The 22,731-nt window shown below is 37.2% G+C and overlaps 1 protein-coding gene across 2 annotated transcripts in view; it reads right to left on the bottom strand.

The window, feature by feature from the left end:
* LOC754687 (arginine-hydroxylase NDUFAF5, mitochondrial) overlaps positions 1–22,731 on the bottom strand; it is an 80,045-nt gene that overhangs the window by 23,810 nt on the left and 33,504 nt on the right. For both annotated transcript variants that reach the window (XM_030999277.1, XM_030999276.1), the window contains exons 8-10: positions 15,156–15,266; positions 14,614–14,700; positions 1,360–1,504 (exon numbers count right to left, since the gene is read on the bottom strand). In XM_030999277.1, the coding sequence (XP_030855137.1) occupies positions 1,360–1,504; positions 14,614–14,700; positions 15,156–15,266 (343 nt within the window). The remainder of the gene's footprint in view (positions 1–1,359; positions 1,505–14,613; positions 14,701–15,155; positions 15,267–22,731) is intronic.

Below are 22,731 nucleotides of genomic sequence, written 5' to 3'. Positions count from 1 at the left end.
TTTGCATATCTTAGATAAAGATGATTTGCACATGTATGTATAAACAACCGTTATTGACTTATGAGCCAGTTTAAACTATGCTGTACATTTTACATGAATTATAAAAGGTAAAATAGTTATAAGATTCTGTAGAGGGTTGCCATATTTTTAATGGCAAGGTACCGGTATGCAAATTAGGTCAGTTTAGAAAGATGAGTCACATGACCTGCTGGTCTTGTATTTTGAGCAGTTTTATTATTATCAAACATGCAGAAACTTGTTTGAGGCTTTGAGTGTAAGATAAAAACATAACTAAATGTATTATCTAAGGCCTAACAAAAAAAAAGATGTTGTGTTGCTCTTTAGGTGCAAAATCATGGGTCGGTCGGTCAGAATTATTTTCTTGTTAATAATTAAAAAATTCTTTTTTACTCCCTCTTTGGGCTGACATCTCTCAGTTTTGATGATTTAATACATTCTTTTTTAAAGCCGACGGTAGATTTCAAGATTTTTGGGTCGGTCGCGAAGGGCAATACATCTTCTTTTTTTTGGGGGGGGGGGGGGGCCTAATATAGGGGTTATGAAGAAGGGGAAATTTGAGTCAATTTGACTTTGGGACTGGATTTAGGTTTGTACATGTTTTATGGAACAGCAGAAAGTGACAGTATCCTGTGTAAACCAGGATTATGTAAGATTAGGCTGATATATATGTTCATATATTCTGTTTTTATTTCATGCCTGCATGTTGTTGTGATTGATTGGTTCATGCTGTGAGAACATAATCCATGAAACTTAGGTTGTTGTTTTTCTGTATCATTAAATTTGCAGGTTGAACCTTGCTCGCTTAGCACCGTGAATAGTCTCTCAACTAGGTTTCAATCTTAGTCTTTCGTCATGGTAGTCTCAGGTTTTGGGGAGTTCTTTAACGTCAACAACAGGGAAGGGGGGGGGTAAAGTTTTCTTTACCCTAACTAGTCAACATCCTACTTCAATTTTTCTTCTTCTCAAACTTTTAATGAAGGGGGATGTGAGGGGGAGTTACAAATATTTGTCTCCAGATCCTCATCGGTTGGATTATCATCGGGGGCTGTAAAGGGCATCATTATTTTCATCCATATTTTATAACTCTTTATGTCTATATTATTCATTGATTTTATATGGGCGATTACATTAATGGCATTTTTAATAATACATGAGATGTAAACATGAAGAGCTTTGGGCATGGGGGAAAGGTTACATGAACATACGATACTGAAAAAAACCTGAGCCAAAGCAAATTTGTCTCGGTTTGTATATAACAATTTCAATACAACTGTATTGTAGTACAAAAGTACAGAATAAGATAAAGGCTCTTGAACAATGCCTTTATAGTCACCATACCTTTATAAATTGCAGCTGCAGCGGCCATAGTATCTCTTTGAAGATAGTTTTTCCTGGACCAGGATGCATTGCTCTCTGCCATGCCTTTAAGGTCATGCATCAGTTCATACATGGATGGGTAATTCACCTGCAGTTCTTCCTTGTCCTATCAGGTCGAATAAAATGAGAAGAGAAACAACTTAATTAATTTTCTCATTATCGAGAGCCAAACAAAAGCATACATGTTATACATATACCTATGATAGTGACAGTGTAAATGACGTGTTGATAAATTCAAGGTTATTTCAGGATTTCAAATGACATGGATTGTTAATTTGCCAATTACACCCTCAATGATTGCTAGTGTTTCTGACATTAAAGGCACCGTACAGTGACATACTGTAGTTTTACAGACTGTACATTCATGAATCTAACCATATGTGTCATGTGTTTATTCATTCTCTACTATCCTTTTTATCCTGTAATCATTCATCCATTCATTCTAGTATAAATGAAATTACTAAGTTGGAGAAATTAACAACAACAAAAATAACAACACAACAGCAAACAAATATTGAATATCAAGTTTGTGAAATTAAGCCTTGTTTATTGATATCTTGAGAGTAAAAATCTCACAAGTAGTGCTCCTCATTTTTGGAAGTCACTAAAAAAAACATCTGCACTGCCACTGCTCACAACTGAGTTCACACTTGAGGGGAGTACATTCTTTCTATGGTCTGAACACGGTTATGATCTCAAATAACCCAGAGTGTTTCACACAGCCTTGCTTCCGGCTATTGTGAAAAGGTAGCGATCTAGGGAAAGACCCAGCAGATGGGATTTTGTACTCCTGTCTAGTCAAATGACGTAAACAGGTCTTGGATGTTTGTGATATAAGTGGCTAGCTACATGCAGATGACTTCAGTGGAAAGCTAGGTTGAGCATTGGGATCAGTATAAAACATTTGAATTTGTGTACAGCAAAGAAATGAGATTAGGTCTTCACTAATGTTAAAAGATTGTTTAAATAGTTTAGCAAAATGAAGTGACACGTTATGATCGATGCATCCGTAAAGCAAAAGTTGGAATTTTAGGTGTTATTCAGAGAAACTAAAAGTACAACTGTCTGAATGACAGTATCAATATTATTTATCCCATCAAGGTAGTAGAGGTATTTACTAGCTCAGTGTTCTAATGACCTCTTAGCTATAATTGTCTACTGGGAGCCAGAAGGGTGTTAACTCAAACTTTAACACAGAGTTAATGCCCTTTTGGCTCTGAACTGATGGCATTCAACAACTATGCTTTTTTTCCTTCCGGATAAATCTTTACAGGCCACTTCCTTTAACTGACCTACATGTACCTTACTTTGAAGCGACTAAAATAAGCTTTAAAAGGTAATAAGCTTACATCATAGCTATCTTGTTCTTATTTTCTTCCTACCATTAGACAACTGTAGCAAACAAGAGATTTTTTTTCCAACCACACACTAAGCTCTGCTAATCTAGCATCTTGCAATCAAGGAGAACTTTGCATATAGGATACATCATTCATCTGCAAGTGAGGGGAGCCTCCGTAGACAGAATTCATAAATTCTTAACGGATATCCTCCGACACCCACGATGCTATTAGGCATGCATCTTTCCTTTGAATCATAGGCAGTAAATCAGAAAGGGTAGTCATGTTGATGTCCTCCAACTATATATTATCCATATGGTACTAAAGGAGGGGAGATCAGAAAGGACAAATTTGGAGTCCATGCACAAATCTATAGATGGGTGCCTTAATCAGCAATAATGTCATTATAAACCACAGAATCTGTATGAAAACATCAAGAAAAGCAGTTTTTAACAACTATACGGCTCCCAAAATCACTTTTAATAAATCTACTTTCCTCTAAACCTTTCTAAACCATGACATTTATAGGTTGCTGTTAAAAAATAGACCAGTTCAAATCTTGGCATACACTTCTTTACTGTAATAATTCCAAGGAGAATTTGCATTCATTGAATAAAAAAATATAAACATTCTGTTTGGATTTCAGACCAGCTCATATATTCTTTGAAACTGTACACCATGTACAATGTCCATGGCATTATAGGGCTAGTGGGATAGTAAGACGGCCAAAAGATGAATTCTGGGCTTACATTTTGTAGTTTATCCTCATGACATGATAGTTGATACTCCTATGAAGTGTTGATGCTTTTAACACGATCTTTAAAAAACTTATTATCACAGAGTGGTCATAGAATGGAAAGCAGTCAACCGTGAGTTAATCCAGCATACATACAGACTCTTCAGGACCTGTTGCTTTAGCATCTTCTAGTCATCTCCTTTTAAAGCCTGTCTGTACTAGTTTGGCCAGGGGGGTTAGACAACCCAGTGTGGTCACTGATAGGTGTCAATTAATCAGCTCTCAATTAACATAAGAAGAGGATCATGGGGGACCAACAGGCACCGCTTAGGCATTGTTTTCTTTAGAGGGAGCAAGTATAGCTACAAGTGCAGTGGAACCGGAGTGTTGGCTCAGTCAGTAGAGCGTCCGCCTCACAACCGGGAGGTCGTGGGTTCGATCCCCGGCCGCGCCATACCAAAAGACGTTAAAAGATGGGAGTTGCTGCTACCTTGTTTGGCGTTCAACAATAAGGGATAGAGCAACGTCAATCTGGCGCTGCTCAGTGGCTGCCGGGCTCACGTTCAATTGGGCAAAAAGAATTTTCATTTCGGTTTAATAAAATTTGGAGTGGACTAAAAGATTATTATTATTATTATTATTATTATTATTATTATTATTATTATTATTATTATGGGCTTTAACATCACAAGGCTTTCACAGTCAAACACCAAAGATGCTCTTATAACCCATTAACTACTCAATTTCCCCACTATCTAAGGCCTAATAAAAAAAAAATTGAAGACTTGGCGTAACCCGCCCGACCCTATTTTTATCGCGGACCCTACGGTTTTTTATTTTTTTTGATCCGATTGCGATTGCGTAAATATCGATATCGCAGTGGGGAAAACCCGGATGTTTGTTGCTTTCGTTCTGGGCTTTGCCGCGCCGTGTTTGGGCCAGCTCGCGCGCCGAGTGCAGCGGGCAGGTACGCCATAGTACCGCTAGGCGATTGTATCCCCAACATGGCGTCCTATGGCGTTCAGTTCACGGGTAAATTTGGTGCTCACGTTTTATTCAGCGTTCTTCGGAAGATGGACATTGAAGCAACAATCGGAGAAATCGTTCAAGATCTGGCCGCTGATAATTTTGTGGTTAAGAACATCAAGGCATCTAAGGAAAACTGTGGTCCGTTTTCTGATTTGCTGTTGTCTGAAACAGTGTCACTATTACAAGATTTATGTATGTATGTATGTATGTGTATGAATGGCTAATTTCATGTATGCAAATATAAGCAACAACAGCAACAACAACAAAAAAAAAAAAAAACAAAAAAAAAAAAATCGCCCTACCTACCCTAATTTTCAGTGACCCGTTACGCCAAGTCATCAATTTTTTTTTTAGGCCTAAGGCTCGATACAGGAACCACCCTATTCCCATAGGTGATGGGTTTAAAGGGTCTAAGAAAGTCCTCAAAGTTGTCTCCGACATATCAACGACTCTCCCCAATGTTCTGGGAACATGGAGAGACTCATCAGGCATGCAAGTGGCATCCTGCGACAGAAGGAAACACAAGCCCAGGGCCGAGACCCACCAGGCCGAGATACTAGCCATGAATATTGGCATTTAAAATAGTCATGAGACCCGCTATAAACAGTAACATGAGCCTACCTCTCGGCATGTCACTCACTTCAAATCAAGTGAAGAAATAACAATGCATGTGTAATGATGTCAAAAGAAATTGCTTTTTTGGCTAATTATGTTGGAGCATTGGGAACGACACCTCAAGGCTTCTATAGGGGGCAATGTTGAAGAGGATCAAACTCCAGAAAAAGCATGTCTCCAGGGAGTTTTGATGATATGACGTACAGATGATGCACTTATGCAATTGACCGTACAAAATCTATACTACGAACAAGATATAATTCAGATGAACATCATTTGTAAATATTACATATGACTTAATAACCCCCATACAATTATAACATCTCAACCTGCAGCAAGTTTCAAGGCCTCCAGGTCAACTTTAACAAAGCCCAGAAGACCAAGGACTGAATTATTGCTTTGTCACATTCAAATCGACTGACCTTAAACCCAGTATCAGGTTTACATCATCTGAAAAATAACAGGCTCAAATGTCCTTATTTGGTTCAAAACTTAGATGCCAAAATGGGGGGGGGGGGGGGGAGGGGGGAGGGGGAGGGGGAGGGGGAGGGGGGAGGGGGGAGGGGGGAGGGCAGGGAAAAAGAAGGAGAAGGCAGTTCTGAAAGTTTTCAAGACAAGTATCCCAGAGAAAGAGAGAACCTGGCTTGCTCTTTTTTATAACAAATATGAGAAGTTGGGAGATATTTATGTGGTCAATGCAACCATTAATGAGCAAAATCTGTTTTTGTCACACAATTCATGGTGATTATTTTTGTAAAGAAAAAAATATATACCGTACTTAAATATTGGCAATCAAAGCTTATCAATTGATTTTGATAGACTGCATTTTGATATCAACTGCAACCCTGTCTATATGGGGTGGCTAATTGATTGAAACGTGGTCAGTTCAGATCAATTAAAGCTTTTTATCACTTAGGTCCCTGTGGTAATTTTTTTCTTCAGATCTATGACTAGTTAAAAATATGATTTGCGAGAAAATTCACGAATGATTGCATAGCTTATCTTCTTAATACCAAAAAGTTTTTCAAGCAATATCAAAATCTATATTTCCTGTGAAGAACAGATGAATCAACTTTAAGTCTGAGTTCATGATTTATTTCTCTCTTATCATGATTTTCAAGACAGAAACGGTTCCTATTGAAAAATTTGATATTTCTAATCCTAGTGCCACGATGTTGAGAGAAACTTCAATGTCACCAATTCCTAACTTTAACAAAAGAGGGTGAGTGAAATCGATCCCGCTTGAATCCACAATGCTGCTGGAAAGTAAAGAATTCACAAGGCTGTTTTGAAGTGTGTGTTGTGTGATCGAATCCCAAAAGACAACGGGGGGAATGCATGCAACAGCTTGGCATCTAATTGCACCCAAGGTCGAGAGCAAGTGACACAAGTTGCATTCAATGTTCGCTGTGTCTACTTTCAAGAAAATGGGGTTCAAGAACCTATGTGACCGGGCATTTCCCATATGCTGATTCAGAACATACATGTATGTGCAATTTAATGAACTTAAACATCCTTGTTGTACTGAGCGAGGCAGGGAGCTTCGCCGGCAATTCCCTCGAAGATGTCATTGACGAAGGGAGGTATTTATGAAAGCATAATAATTTTAATCCAGGTTTAAACCCTGAATACGTGTATAGAGTTAATCTTCTCTAATAATAAATGGACTACCATGCAAGGGTCAACATCTTCATCCCATCATAATTATCAAAGTTCTAAATGAACAAAACTAAAAACATGTCAATATGAAATCAATTTCTCATTTTCATTTCATTAAAACTGTCTATTGATTTAGTTTTAAAATTGTGGAGATCAATAAAATCAATGAATCAATGGAGTAAGTTAAAACTGGTTTAAAAGGTAAGTCTTGCCCATCTGCAATTTGAATTGAATAAATATCTCTGTTTTTAAAGAAATTACGTGAAACTTAACAATTTCAGAACTTTTTCATTTTTCATCTGATTTTGAAGAAACTTGCACCATTTTGTTTGTTTAATTTTTTGCAAATGGGTCAGACTTGCCCTTTAACCTAGTCCTCCGTTATGAGCCAAAGAGGTCAGGACTTCTCAGCTGTCTCCGCTATGCAAATATAAATTGTGGTACCAAATCCTGTCAAATACTTGATGCAAATGTAGCAAAATAAAGAAAAACATCATCTTATCTACCATCTACTGTATCATTTCTAGAAATAAAAAAACAAACAGGGTCTGAGCAAGGAATACAGCTAGGAATGGAGTGTCAGAAAGAGTGGACAGAGAGAGAGTGAGTGAAAGAGAGAGAGAGAGAGATACGCACACACACAGAGGGATAGAGAGAAATGAAGAAAGAGAGGGGGGCGGTAGAGAGAGAGAAAGAGAGAGAGGGGGAGGTAGATATGAGCGAGAGAGATAGAGAGAGACAGACAGAGAGAGAAAGGGGGTGGATAGAGATATAGAGTGATAGAGAGAAAGAGGGGTAGAGATAGACAGAGAGGGAGAGTGAGAGATAGACAGACAGAGAGAGGGATAGATATAGATAGACAGAGAGAGAGAGAGGGGGAGAGTGAGAGATAGACAGACAGAGAGAGGGATAGATATAGACAGAGAGAGAGGGATAGGAAAGATATATATATCGTGAGATAGGATGAAGCTGAAGAGTGAATGTTACCAGTGTCTATAACATCCACCACCCGCAGGACAGAAGGATCTGCCAACCAGACGGATTGAATAACAAGGCTTTCAAACTGACAAAGTGGAAGGAAACCCACCGGGGGCTGATGTCCCGTTAATCGTCACATGGACTCATCAGCCAGCGAGAGAGAGAAAGAGTCTCAATGCTCATGACAGCCACATGGTGTGTCTGCCACAGTTAATTCTCAAGCCTAGTGGTGGTACACTATCTATGTGATCAGTCATGTGACCCCAAGGTGCCTCGATATTAAAGTTCTTGACACATGTTGAGAACTGATTTAAATTTTTTTTTTTAAATTGCTAAAATGGCTGAATTTATCCATTAAGAGAAATCCCAGCAATATCCTCAAATATCTGAAATTGCACTTTTAATATAACTACTACTTTTAATGTTTGAATCAAATTCTGCACTTAATTGAATTAAACTACAGAAAAAGGAACAGTGGAAAACAGTTAAATGCATGAAAACATCATATATTAAATCTCCTAGAAAACCTGTTGAGTAATTGGATTTCCTTAAACCATTGTTTCAGGGAAAATGTATAGAATGGATGAAAATTATTACTTGCGACACTTTACGAATGTGCTTTTTTTTCCCCTAAGATTGTTTATATTAGGTTTAATTTATAAACACTTTCTCACAAACCCATTACGCTTCGTTTTGACTTGGCAATGAATGTCTCCATGTCAATATACACTTGGAAAATGAAACGTGGCAACCAGGCATGCAAAATAACATCCCACATTGATCTATGAAATTATTATGTTTTATCTAATCACAAGTGCTGCAATGGAGGGAAAAACAGCACAAATGCCATTTTATAGTCATGCCTAACAGGAAAACCACCACATCTTTGGTTGAAAGTATTATGTATATCATGTTTTTTCATAGAACACATTAGAAGGCAATGAGCTCTATCATCATATCAAATAATGTGATTTTGAAATGCATCATAAACCCAATTAAGACTAATAATCTCATTTACAGGAAGACAAAAAAACATGTTTGTAAGGTAACCGAGCAGATTAGATGCCATGAAGAACAAAGAACGAAATGAAAAGCAATTAATATAATGAGGAAGTCAAACAGAAAACATTATCAGTCTTGCTCACTGATTGACAGAAATCTTCCATGATCTAATGAGAAGCAATGTGATGTAATTCGCATGCCGCTTTGAATCAAAGGCCTCATTATCATCCCCTTGAGCTGATACAATAATGAGGTCCCTGAGGTAAGAGCTTCTTGGGGGGAGGGGGCAACTCTTTGCACACAAATAAAGTTCACTTGTTAAAAGAGAGGGGGGCTGAGAGAGAGAGAGGGAGAGAGAGAGAGAGAGAAAGAGAGAGAGAGAGAGAGAAAGAGTGGCGAGAGAGAGAGAGAGATAAGAGAGAAGGGGGAGGAGCACAGATAGAGGGGAGAGATAGAGAGCTGAGATCTAGAGAGAGAGAGAGAGAGAGAGAGAGAGAGAGAGAGAATAATAAGAAGAGAGAGAATAATAAGAAGAGAGGGCAGGGGGCACAGAGACAGAGAGAGAGAGTGAGAATTTATGAGAAAAGAACATAAACACACCATAACCTAAAGACATTATGTATCAACATCTACCAAAGATATGCATTATTGTGTGATGAGTGCACATGTGTCTGTATATGTGTGTGTGTGAGAGTGAGATTGAGATTGAGAGAGAGAGAGAGATAGAGAGAGAGAGAGAGAGAGAGAGGGAGAGAAAGAGATAGAGATAGAGAGAGAGGGGGGGGGGAAGGGAAAAGAAAAAAGAAAAATAAGAAAGTGCAAATAAGCATACAAAAGCTTGAAAAATAGTATGTTAACATCTACTGTAGATGTGTACACTGTACTACTAAAGACAGGGGGATAGGAAAGATACAGAGAGTGAGAGAGAGAGAGAGAGATAAAGAAAGAGAGAGAAAACGACAAGAAGATGGAGAAGAAGCTCCAATAAAGCAAATAAACCCCAATTCACCATCAGTTGACATCTACCAAAGACATCAGTCAGAACTCATCCCTGTAAACTCAGTCAATTCAGGGTTGGTGATTTTATTCAAGTACAGGAGCAAGGGGGGGGGGATGATTTACCAATAAAGCACCTTCCATTACCCTTCTTATCTGTGATTGGCCCAGCGTGCCATCAAAAGTAACGAGAAGCAGCGTGAGTAGGCCAATCGGATTATCCAGTCATGAGGATTAATGGGCCACCACCTGGGGTAGATTAACCGGCTGTCACAGACACTCTAGTGATGCTCGCCTCATTCTCCCTAATCTCTATCCCAAATCTGATGCCCCTCCGTCCACATCGCGTCACATCTCGTTCACTTTAATGGTCGACTTTCAATGAACCGTTTATTAACCCTGCCAATGCCGCAGGCTGGAACACCATGTACAATGTCCATGGCATTATAGGGCTAGTGGGATAGTAAGACGGTCAAAAGGTAGATTCTGCGATTACATTGCAGTTTATCCTCAAGAACATCTTGAGATCTCATTTTATTCCGTAACATCTTTTCAAGATAAACTTTCAGGAACATCTTATCTTGCCTTCCTGATCGAAAGTCGCTTTTTTCTATGAGTCACTTTCTAAAATTTCATCTTTCATTGAGATCTGTAACTATCCTCACATGCTGCACATATTTTGCATCAATCTGTACAAAAACAAAATCACTTAGGAAAAGTTTGACAGCCTCAGAGTTGAAGTTTCAATCTCCAATGTGTTTTTGCTCACATCAAAACAACAATTTAAACTTACTTTTCTACGGCCAGATGTATTTATAGCAAGTCAATACTTACATACTACAATTATTTTCTTTTCCCAAACCACTTTATGATAACGCACTCCATAAATCAACGAATGGTGGAACTAAACTCATTTGTTTTTGTCATTCAGAGGTGAGAAAATTATACTCATCATGGCAGTGTTTGCTTTTTAATGGCTGAGGTACAATATGGCGTATAGTCGGTATGCTGTTTCTCACTGATCTGCCCTTTAGCTCATAATCTGCAGTAAACATTTGCTTAGTAATCTTCTCTGCAAACAGCGGAGAGCATTGGTATAATGTTAAATGTAAACAATCATGAAAACTATGTCAATCATCTATATTGGACTAAAATAAACTGATTACATGGATTATACACTGATATTGAAGAAAAAAATGGGAGCTTCATCTCCCCAAATAGACATAAAAGATAATATGTATAATGAAAGTGTAATTGACTGCTATATCCCCGGACACATTAATGTCACCAATAATTGGATGTAATGATGTAATCAATATCATAGCAGATCACTTGAAAAGAATTTAATTCCATTTTCATTCTAAGTACCTGGTGCTACCTGAGATTGATATAAGTACGTTGAACTCGATCTTGACAAGAATCTAATGAAGAATCAAAGGAATGACTTCAAATGGCGCTTATATCATTTTTTATTTGGCCCGATATGCTCCTTCTCACGGTCATCCCCTTCCATTGGAGAGCACTATATCATGGTTTAAATTGACAGTTAACACTTGCACACATGAGTGTAAATGTCTGGAAAGATGTTGAGAGAGTGATGAAAAAAGCAGGCAGTCATCGCCACGACAACCCCAAGATGCTCGGCAGAATGAGGTGCCCTTGTACTTGCCACCTGACGTCAAATCTCACAAATTACTCGGCTGCGAGCGGAAATTGTCTTGTTGAAAGACACCTCGCGTAATTCAACGCTTGGCTCCCTTGATGAGACCATGTTAAGACAATCGAACACAGACAAGCGCTACTGCAACTTAGTCTCACCTTTCAGACTCCATCATCATCCTGTACAATCTTTGCTGACCATCGCTATCCTATCATGCTGTATCAATTCCTCTGTTCGTTTTGCTCATTTGTGCGAGGAGATATGTTCATGTACAATTATTTTCTGCATGTTAAACGGATGTGACGTAATGGCAGAGTTTCAACATTCAGCGCAAAATCATCGGCGGTCTACTTCATCTCGTGAAATAAAATCTTACCACGCATTGCAAAAGACAACTATTTTTTTTTCTTTGGTCAATGTTTTTCATACTTATGTGAAATTGACAGCATGATGTCCTAGTCTCTTTGCCCTTGGGTTTTTCCCTGTATAGTGTAACACTTTGCATAAACATGGATATCATTTTACACTGATGTCTGCCATCAGTGGAAAAGAGAGAACTTCTTGCAAGGAAGGAAAAATCATGTCATTTTGACTGCAATGCAAAACCACAATCATTTGAATGATCTATACAAAGCAGTGTGTGATGTTTCAAATTGGTTTTGTTCCACGTTTTGCTCTTAAAGTGGTGAATACAAGAAATTTCATCACTGATGTAAAATAAAATATATCATTAAAGATTTAAGCTGAAGTTAGAATCCTTTTGTCTTTTGTAAAATGTTTTTGACTTTTTTTTGGATATATCTTTAATGGAAATTACTCTCAAGATGCATGCACTTATTTTCCATTTAATTAAAGAAAAAAAATAAATATTCAGTCAAAACTGACAAAAGTTCATTTAAAATTCTTCACCAAACAGCACAAACATGTACTACCGGTAGGTCTTTTTTATGCACAACAAAGAGAAACCCACAAAAAACATTTCAAATTGTGCTCATGTGTAAAACAGATTGATAAACAATGATAATTTGTTTATCATTGCTTGGCAGGGACATACTTAGAGGTATCATAATCTGCCTCGATAAGCTTAAACCACTTAAATTAATAAAAGTTATGTTCCGATGTAACATGTGCAAAACTGGGCAAAAATTATGAAATCACCCAGACAATGCATTGCATTCATAAGGAGGAATCTATATTACCATTTCCATTTAAAACAAAGGCCTTCAAATTCTAGGAGGGAGATGGTTTCATTTTAGTGAACAAACAGAGATTTTTTTTCAGGACAAACTGATTTGAGAGTCTGACCACCTACACTGCATGGATATCCAGTGAACTATTTAGAATACCAATGACCTATAAATAAGCTTGAAATCTGGTAATGGATCTACTCTAGAACAAACAACTTTAGAAAACATCACATACATTGAAAGGCAACATGTCTCTCTCTCTCTCTCTCTCTCTCTCTCTCTCTCTCTTTCTTTCTCTCTCTCTCCCTCCCTCTCTCTCTCTATCTCTCTCTCTGTCTCTCTCTCCATCCTCACTCTCAATTAATTTAAAAAAAAAAGACATTTCCCCTAATATTTGTTTCAAAGATTTCATGTACCTGTACTCTTGAACATTTGGTATTCATTTAAAGGAATCTGTAAAAATTTCATTTTCAGTCATTATAGAAACTTGCAAATTATCTTCAGAGAGCACAATCATTTAATTTACATTTGCATCAGTTAAGTAAGTAAGTTAAAACTGTGGCAGTTGAGAAAGCACTCCTTCTGGATTTAGTGAATTCCATTTAATCATAAAAAAGGTATGAAAGTCAAATAAAAATTCAAAAAATGATTTAAAAAACAGGGGAAATTGACAAGCAGCAAATTGTATACAAACAGACAGAAGTTATATTTCCAAGATAATGTCTTAATTTGTAGACTACAATGCCTCTCTGCTTTGTTAGAAGTGCTTTGTAAAACTGGAGCATGACAAAATAGAAATCTGCTAAAGTGCATCTCAATTCCCTGGTTACTCCTTCACTGGACATGAAGAGACATGAATTTTGGGTCACAGAAAATGATCTCATTAAAAAGGGAGAAAATTGAGTCAAAACACATACAATTAGGAGGGGGAAGAGAGAGAAAGGAACCTAAGAGACTATTTGAAGTCGATTTGAAAAGAAGCTCTTTACTCTGACAGAGAGCGATCCTCATTCACAATGAACATGCCTTTCAACCTGAATTCTATCATATCTGGGGAATAAATTAATAAAAAATGGAATACATTTCTAGAATAAGCACCCAATCCAAAAGCGTATTGCCCCATCTTCTGTGGTAGGGACAAACTGTGAAATAAAAAAAAAACTTAAAGAAGTGACTCTTTTAGGATTACTGTAGCATTCTTTCTTAATATAAGAATATCAAAAGGTCTGGTGGAAGAAAGCTTCAGTTAGTTTGCCCTTTCCCATTGTTCATCTTAAAAGTCGGGTGAAATCCAAATATAAGTAGATTCCTGTTGATGTGCAGGGCTGCATGCAACTGAGTTTTTGTTTTTGACACAAATACATAGATTGCATAGATTTTTAAATATCTTAAAAAATAATTTTAAAGCTCCACCCTAAAGAATGCTCAAGATCTCTCATTCATCTTGTGACATCATCAGTCAATCATTAGTGAGCTAAAAAGAGACATTGGTATGTAACTTCTCCCAGCTCAGCACATGCTCACAAAAGAATTGCATTCTTTCATACAATACCTCCACATTACCTTTCTTTTCCTGGTGATGCTACAGCACCTCTGGCATAGCAACTCCTATGTTGGTATTGTATGGTCTATTGTGAACAGGTGGCCAGCTCTGGTAAAGCTGCATACCACTGTATCTTGTTAGCTCACTAATGATTGACAGATGATGTCACAAAGATGAATGAGATCTGGAGCAATTTTATTTTAGGGGGAGCTATATATATATATATATATATATATATATCTCTTACATTGGGCTCAACAATAACAGACACCCAGGACACATGGGCATCCAAAATCTTAGTCCAGACCCCCACAATTTCGAAAGAATGTATACAGCCTCAATTCGGGATCCCCTTCCAAAAAAGTAAGAATGAAGCCCAATTTGAGATAACTGCATACACCAATATGTATTTAAATAATGAAAAAAAAAAGAAAAATAGGAAGACATAGATAGGTTTTAATATTTATACTCACAACTGTAAGCAGACTGTATCCTGATCTTGTAAGCAGATTACCAATGTCTTGCATACCAGTAAATGGTGATATATGAGGGGCAAATCCCTGTAAAATATATTCAAAAAGTGACAACATTTAAAATTGTAATTAAAAAGGCATAAAAAACAATATACTTTTTGATGACCAAATTACAAGCCCTTTAAATAGAGCACAAAATTTAAATATTGTATAGTTTTTATATTGTGATTGAGTTTACATTTACACCAGTTCAATTGGTAAATGACTCTCATTTAATGTTAATGTGATATAAATGCAATAAAATGCATTGTATTTAAGCTAACATGTATTAATTTTTCTCCCATATTAGATCACTAAAATATATTTCTCTTAAAGTAAACTGATACATGCAAAGTGAATTACAGCATAAAGGCATATATCTTCTAAGCTTCCACACAGCAGTGTAATTTGAAATAAAGACTAGTCCTGAGCATGCACATTTTTTAATTAGATTTGACTTTTAAACTGTTACAAAAAAAAATTGAATATAGAGGGAAGCTTACCCCTTCTCTCTCTAGTTCAGCTAGCTGCAATGAACATCGGAGCTCGAAGAGTGTATCCCCACCAAACACAGCTCCAATGAACGCTCCATCTTTCTTCAATGCTGTGTGAATCTGTTGAGGAAGAGAAATATGGGGGAGGGGGTGGAGAAGGGTAGGAAGATACAGAGATATGTAAAGAGAAGGTGAGAAGGAGAGTAGAAAGACATAAATATACAGAGACATAAATATACAGAGACAAAGGGAAAGGGTAACATAGAAGAAGAGAAAGAAAGAAAGAGAGAGAGAGAGGGGGGAGAGAGAGAGAGGGGGAGAGAGAGGGAGGGATAAAGAGAGGGGTAGATAAAGGGAAAGACAAAGGGAGGATTAGTGAAAGAAAAAAGAAGGGGTTAGACACAAAATTAAAAGAAAACAGATAGAAAGAGTTTGGAGAAATAGATAGGTGGATAGAGAATGATAAGAAGGGTGGGAAAGAGAAAGAGAATAGACGAAGAAGCGGATCATGAAAAGAATCGAAATAAAGAGAAAAATAAGAAGAGAAAGGAAATGTGAGAATTGAGGGGGAGATGAAAGAAGTGGAAAGAGAAAGCAAGAGAAAGGAAAAACATTATTCACAAAATGAAAACAACTTTCCCAAGGGATTCACCAGATATCATTTTTAGAAATTCAGAGTACCGGTAAACCATACATATTTACTTCTCACATTGTTATTGATGCCTCCTCTTCTGCCTGTCCTTGGGGGCATATTTCAAGTTTGACAAGATTGGCAGTATTATAGATCTTCAAGATAGATCCTTCACATCGAGCCCATGTTTCAAATGCTGTATAGTCTTTTATCATGGTCAAGTGTACAGTCATTAATGTACAAAACCTACATAACAGTTGAAAATTAGGTCACAGCGGCACAGGTAAAGTGGGTCGCATCCCCAATTTTTTTTCTTCTTCTCAACATCAATCAGATTAAGGCATCTATTTGTTTCTCCAGGCAAACTTCACTCCGAAGAAATTTCATATTGTACACGACAAATAACTCAATTTTCCAGGTTGATGGTGTCAAACTATTGTAATGCAAAAACAAAAGGAGGACAATAAGTGAGAATTGTACCAATGTCTTCTTTCAACCAATGTTCTTCATTATTCATCTTGTTACAAATCCATGGTGATACAGAAAACTTCTCTTTTTTTGTCCATGAAACTCTAAGATGCATGAAGCTGTAGTGCATTTAAAAAAAAAAATGGCACTGCAAGGAATGAGCTATACGACAAAGCCACCTAAGTTAAGGTAGGGTACAGACAAGCTGTACAAGTAATGGATGGGGATTTAATGTGTTGACTTAGCATTTTGCTAATGACCTGATCATTAAGCCTTTTCTCCTGGGTGATCTTATGATAGCTGGTCATTCATCTACCTCTAAGTAATGATCATTAGATGTAATGGTCATTTGGGGCATACTTTATAAGTAGACTGGCAATTACCCAGTAATAGTAATGTCTTGAAATATTTGAATGGAATCAATAAATTAAAAATAAAAACTGTTTTTCCAATAGTTTTTGTCCTGATTGAGGATCTGAGTAATGAAATGAAAGCTTGAAATCAAAATTCTGTGTGCCTTCTTGATGGGGGATTCTCTTCTTCTTCTTCTTCAAGATAATCTGCCTCCTTCAATTCTGATTTGGGGTACAGGCAAAAGTGGCTTCAAATTATAAGACTGGTCTGATGTTACTGCGAGCTGATTGGCTTTTCCTCATACAAAAAAACAACAAGATTTTACTATTCATAGGATGATTAAGAACCTTGATCATAAAGATTTTGCATGGTTGAATGAAAGCTCGTATCACACGACGCAATCGGATCAAAAGTCTGATTATCTAGCCTGTAGTGGGCTTAAGCGAAGAGTTTGTGGTTTAAAGCCATCCTGGTCGTGTGATATATTTGACCCATTTAAAACCACGGCTCTGATTTCCAACAGGAGAATTGAAGTGATGGATCGATCCACCTCGGATCCTAATGAAGCTGTACGGTCACTCTGCCGATGATGACCGCTGCTTTATGGGACACAAGGTGACTAGGTACACTTGAGCCACTGGAGTACTGCACAAAGAACAACTTGGTTGTTTAGAGTCAGAAAGGCATTACCGGTAAATCTTTTACGCTAACAGAGAGTTAATGCCGTTCTCGCCCTGAATAGTCTTTATTGAAGAGGATAGCCCTAAATCTTAGAATCTTAGAATCTTTGAAGGAATCACAGATGACTCTCTTTCAAGGGATTCTCCCATCTCAACAGAATATTGACAATGTATGAATTCCAGATACTAGTTATTTTGATTATAATTTGATTTATAATTATATAACTAAACAGACTTTGTGCAGCACAAGGTGAAATATTTTCTCTAATGCATGTATCCCCACCCCCCCCCCCCCCCTGAGTAATGTTTTACTTTTGAATACTGAGGTGACTATGGCCATTTGAAAGGCAGTATGTAAGTTCTAAAGCCAGGTTTTTAATTCTCTCATTTAATGGCTTGTAAAAAAAAAAAATTACTCTCTGCTGAGGTCAAGTGAGAGAGAATTTTGGTAACCTCAGTGCAATGAAGGCTACAGGAAGAAAAGTATATAGAAGATGGTACACAAAACATGGGTGCAAAATTATGAAAGTTATAACATGATTTGAACCCCTGCAGTACGCGGAAAACCATCTGTTGACTACAACCCCATTTAAAATGTGAGACATAGTCTCTTGTGAGCCAAAAGGGCAATAAATCAGTGTAAAATTATATGAACTAATGTCCATCCTGCTCTAAGCAATCGATATGTAACCATTTGCATAAAATCTGCTTCAAAAGGTCCAATAGGATAATGGTCAACAATGAATATCTAATTTATCTCAGCCAGTTCTCATATTCCCTAAATGGAAAAGTGATCTAACACAAAAATCTAAGATATGCAGCCGTTGTAGATCTTATAAGATTCTTTCAAGTACAGTTTATTTTTGCAGATCTCTGTAGGTACAACCACAAGGACACACCAGTACACTTTGCACAAAGTATCAACTCAAATCGTAGTAAATCCACCCTCAAATCATCAATTTCTTTGCAACCGCTGATCATCCTATAAACACGTTCTAGGCTTGTCTTACACCCTTGATTGTCCAGGAAAGCCATCAAATCATGTATTGGCTTTCAAAGGCAACATCCGACACCACTTTCATTACAACCTAAGCTCGTGGGTTGGATAAACTGGCGGTCCAAATCACAACTTACTCTCTTTTTTTGTTACTTAATAACTGACCACATTCTAGATTTGGGGTGGAGGATCGCATGAGGAGGAGGAGGAGGACAACCAACAAGGATTGTTTTGATTCTTCCTTGACCTACATCCTATTCCCTTGGTAACGTGCTGACAGAATACGGAATTAAAATGCAGTTCACACTATCATTAATTTGCAAGAATTTCATTTTTATGTTGTGCTCGCATAACGTAGGAGCATGAAGTTAAAAAACCAAAATCAAGCTCCATAATTGCAAATGGTAATAGCCAAATATTACATCAACCATTACAATATTACCATTAAATTTGCAAGTTCTATTCAAGAATTAATTTTGTTTCTAAATGAAAATTAGCTTTTCCTTTGTCCAAAATGTTACATGCAATCATTTTGATAGCTTGAACTGCCTACTACATCAGGGAAAATTTTCAGCAGGAATACAAAATACCCCAAAAAAATTATTTTTTTTGCAATCTTTTTAACAAACAGAATTCCCCCTGGGTTTTATTAAATGTGAATAAGTGAGAGTTATTTCATACATGTATAAATTATTATGAACATTACAGCACATAAGTACAGTAACATTCCTTTACCAGAAGTTCTATGAATTAATAAATATAAACACAGGGGTTTATGCACATCAAAGAGAGAGAGAGAGAGAGAGAGAGAGGGGGTGCATTCACACAACTCCACTGCTTGATGTACCAATCAATGATGGTGTGGCCTGAGAGCTTCTCAAGAACTATTCAGGATTTGAATCGCCTTTCTATGAATGGTGTGGAACCCCCCAAGATGGCCCAGGACAACAAAACGTAAGATAGCAAGTGGACAATTAAAACAAAAAAAGGGGGGAGGGGGAGGAAAAGCAATCTACAAATAAGAGTCAGGTTTTGTGAAGATTAATAATCCCTGAAGAATAGCATAATTAGAGAGTGGCCGACTTCTTGTCTGGAAAGATTTAGTAGCATTTGGGGGTCAGTTGGCTTAGAAATGATTCCTAGGGAATTCAAATAAAGGAAATATATTTCTTAGTTTCACAAATATCTTTCAACTCTTTATGTGCCACACAAATAATTTCCCTGTGACATTATTTCCATCATGGGATATAAATACCAAAGGCTTCAAGATTACTTTGCTGTTTCAAGAACAATATTAATCAATGCTGGTGTTTGTAAGGGTTGTCATGGACCTAATCAAAATTGGAATTTGGTAATTTGTAAAGCAACCGTATTTCACAACGCAATCCTTCTGTCAACTGACCAGTGCCTTTTGTGTTGTGCAAAAATGCACAAGTGGCAAAGGAGCAACTGTGCAGAAAGGTGCAGAAAGGTGAAGAAAGCAACCAAAGAATTAAGAGAAGAATAAAACAAGACTAAAAGCAGTGTACTCAAAAGGAATATGTTGTGAAAATGGTTACAGAGGAATAAATACATTACAAATATCCCATCTGACAAACTAGAGAGAGGTGATTATGAAGAAAAGAAATTCTCAAGAAAATATCCTTTATACTTATCCACTATAAAATATTTGGGAGTGCACATCAAAGGAGAATAATGGAGGGAAACTTAATTGTACAGTTAACAACTAAATTATTCATACCCCTTCTAAATTTGATGTATTTTGTAACTCAAGAATGAAAAGTAGAGTGGTTGTATATGGGCCTGTATTGAATGCTTTTAGATGTAAGCTTTTTTTCATTTAAAGCAAACTGTGCTTCTGTATTTTGTGTCTAATAGCAAAACAAATAAATGAGTATTCATATGACCTTTCATGCACATACTAGGTACTTTATAAAAAGCCTACTTGCCACTGATTTAGTTCACACACAAAATAATGCAGCAGTAGAACACAGCAGTTTACAACAAAATATATGGACGAGCCCTTACCACCTTAGGTATATTGGTGGTTTATCTACACTCATATACAGAGAAAATAATGATACAAAACAAGAAAAAGAGAATGCAGGAGTGTCTTTGAATATCATGATCTTTCAGTCACATCATGAACTTAGGTTGTGCTTTTGCAGGTTAGGGTTGTGTTTAGCCTTTACACGTAAAGAAAAAAGATCTTATGAGCTTTGGTAAAATATTCATTGCCTGTCCTCCCCCACCATAACGATAACGTTATTACCATGACTGTGGCAATTTGTTAGAAAGAAAACAGGGTTCATAAGTCAAGAAGTCAACATCATGTCCCTGTACACAAAGCATCTTCTCTCCTCCCCCATAGACCAAAGATGCTAATTGGCGAATGGTTGTCAAGAGAGGGCTCTAAACGTCTTCTTCCGAATAGAGATGAAGGAGTTGATTGACACGTATACCTACAAAGAGCTTTTGCCCGCGGCACAAGTGACTACTAATATAGGGCACACATGAAAGTTGGAAATTAGGTGACCATAATTAATTCTCCTGTGTGAAATTTGTTTTATTGACCCTAAAATTTGCCTGGCAGCCTAACAGTAATTTCTTCCCCATTCTTTTTGGCTTTGAGAAAAAGGATGCACTTACTTATTTCTCGCAAGGGAAATAAAGATGATTTGCGTCTCCTCCCTCCTTCCCACTGTTTTAGTTTGTGTTTTTCCCATCGCAAAGCCATTTACATTATGATTAGCTTTAGCAAACTAATTCAATTTGTATTTTAGTCAAGGATTAATAAAAAGAATTCCTACAAATGGATGATTTGAAACTAAACTGTTTTCAATTGATTCAAAATCACTTGCACATTTTCTTTAAAACATTAAAATACTACTCATTTTTTATGTTATTTTTTAAATTAATTTTCTTATGTCTTATCTTTCTTCAGATCCTTTTTAATGAATAATAGACGGTAACAAAATCCTGAGCAAACTACATTAACGTTCACATCCTACCAGGTACCCATTTAACACCAAGGTGGAGAGTGGCAAATGAAGATTGATATTTTCCCAAAGAATTTTAGTGCCAGGCTGGATAGCATATACCTCAAAACTAATAACTAGGCTTTAAAAAAAGATGGGTGCGCAAGGCTGCTATCATTTTCAACATTTCTTCTATATGACATTGTTAATGTGAATTTCATTTCATTTAATGTACAAATTACACTTGGCTTGGACAAGAGACTATAATAAGCACATTTCAATAGGCAATGGGTTTGAGAATTTTATCTCCCGATTGGCTGTCTGTTTAAAATGTTTGCAACCAAAGTCAACTCTAAAAGTAAATCCAGAGTGCCATGATTCATCTCATTCTAATTCCACATTAAGCCCATTTACGCTAGTTATTTTTAAATAACCATTTACACTAGTTACTGTTTGATAATTCTGATTTTTCTTGTGTGAGTCGTGCGTGTGCACCACCTGTTGCTAGTCTGCATGCGTTAGCACGGAAGCAAGAACAGTTACACGACCAAACACCGGGAAAATTCACCTGTGTTTTGAGAGCGAGCATTTACACTGCAAAAACTGGTGGAGTTTCGGCCAGCGTTTCTATAGTTACCTAGAAACATCTGACAGAACTCTGGAATGTGAGAAAAACCAACCACTTTTGCTTGCAGTGTAAATGCACCTTTTCTCTGTGAAAACATTTCTTGCTAACAGCAGGCAGGTTACTTTAATTCCCTCGCATCTCTGGGTAGATATCCATCATCCCCCGCACGATTACTGTCCAAACCTGCTCCAAACCTCACAGCTTAAAACACCCATTCATCATCAACGCCCAAGATAAATCGGGACTTGGGGGGCGCATGTAGGGCATTTCTAGATATAATTCATATGTTTGTACAAGATCAATCATTTTATTCCAAGACAAGGTACTCGGGGAGGAATTTGCATGATGGATGGCAAACCTTTTCCCATTTAGATGACCTGTTGCCATGACATATATGCACAAAATGATGCATACTTTTAAACACCTGAATATCTTCTTTCTTTTTGTTTTAATCTCTAACTCTCACCTTTTCCTTCCTTTTTTCATTCCTTGTGTTTCATTATTAAAAAATGTCATTCCCATATCAAATCTCCTGTTTCTTGAAATATCAAAGATTGCTACAATCTTCCTTCCATATCCCCTCTCACCCTCTTTATGTTGTTCTTCATTCTCTCCTCCACTGAGCTTCAAACTTTCCATCCTTACTTTGTCTCTTCTCTCCCATGGCAGCACCAGGACCGGCCAGCCGAGAGGGGGACAAGGCATCTTTGTGGATTTACATTTATAAAGGAGCTGAATGGGCATGGAAGCATAAATTGAGAGCAGAGAATTTGAAAGGGAAGGGGTAAATGCCCCCCCCCCCCTCTCATGAGGTGCCATAACTTATTCAGCACTTTTCTAAAAAATTAA

Source organism: Strongylocentrotus purpuratus, unplaced genomic scaffold (assembly GCF_000002235.5).
Source record: "Strongylocentrotus purpuratus isolate Spur 01 unplaced genomic scaffold, Spur_5.0 spur5_scaffold_5, whole genome shotgun sequence".
In the NCBI taxonomy this organism is placed as follows: Eukaryota; Metazoa; Echinodermata; class Echinoidea; order Camarodonta; family Strongylocentrotidae; genus Strongylocentrotus; species Strongylocentrotus purpuratus.
Note: the sequence above shows the minus strand (reverse complement) of the source record. Positions and strands in the feature narration are given on the sequence as shown.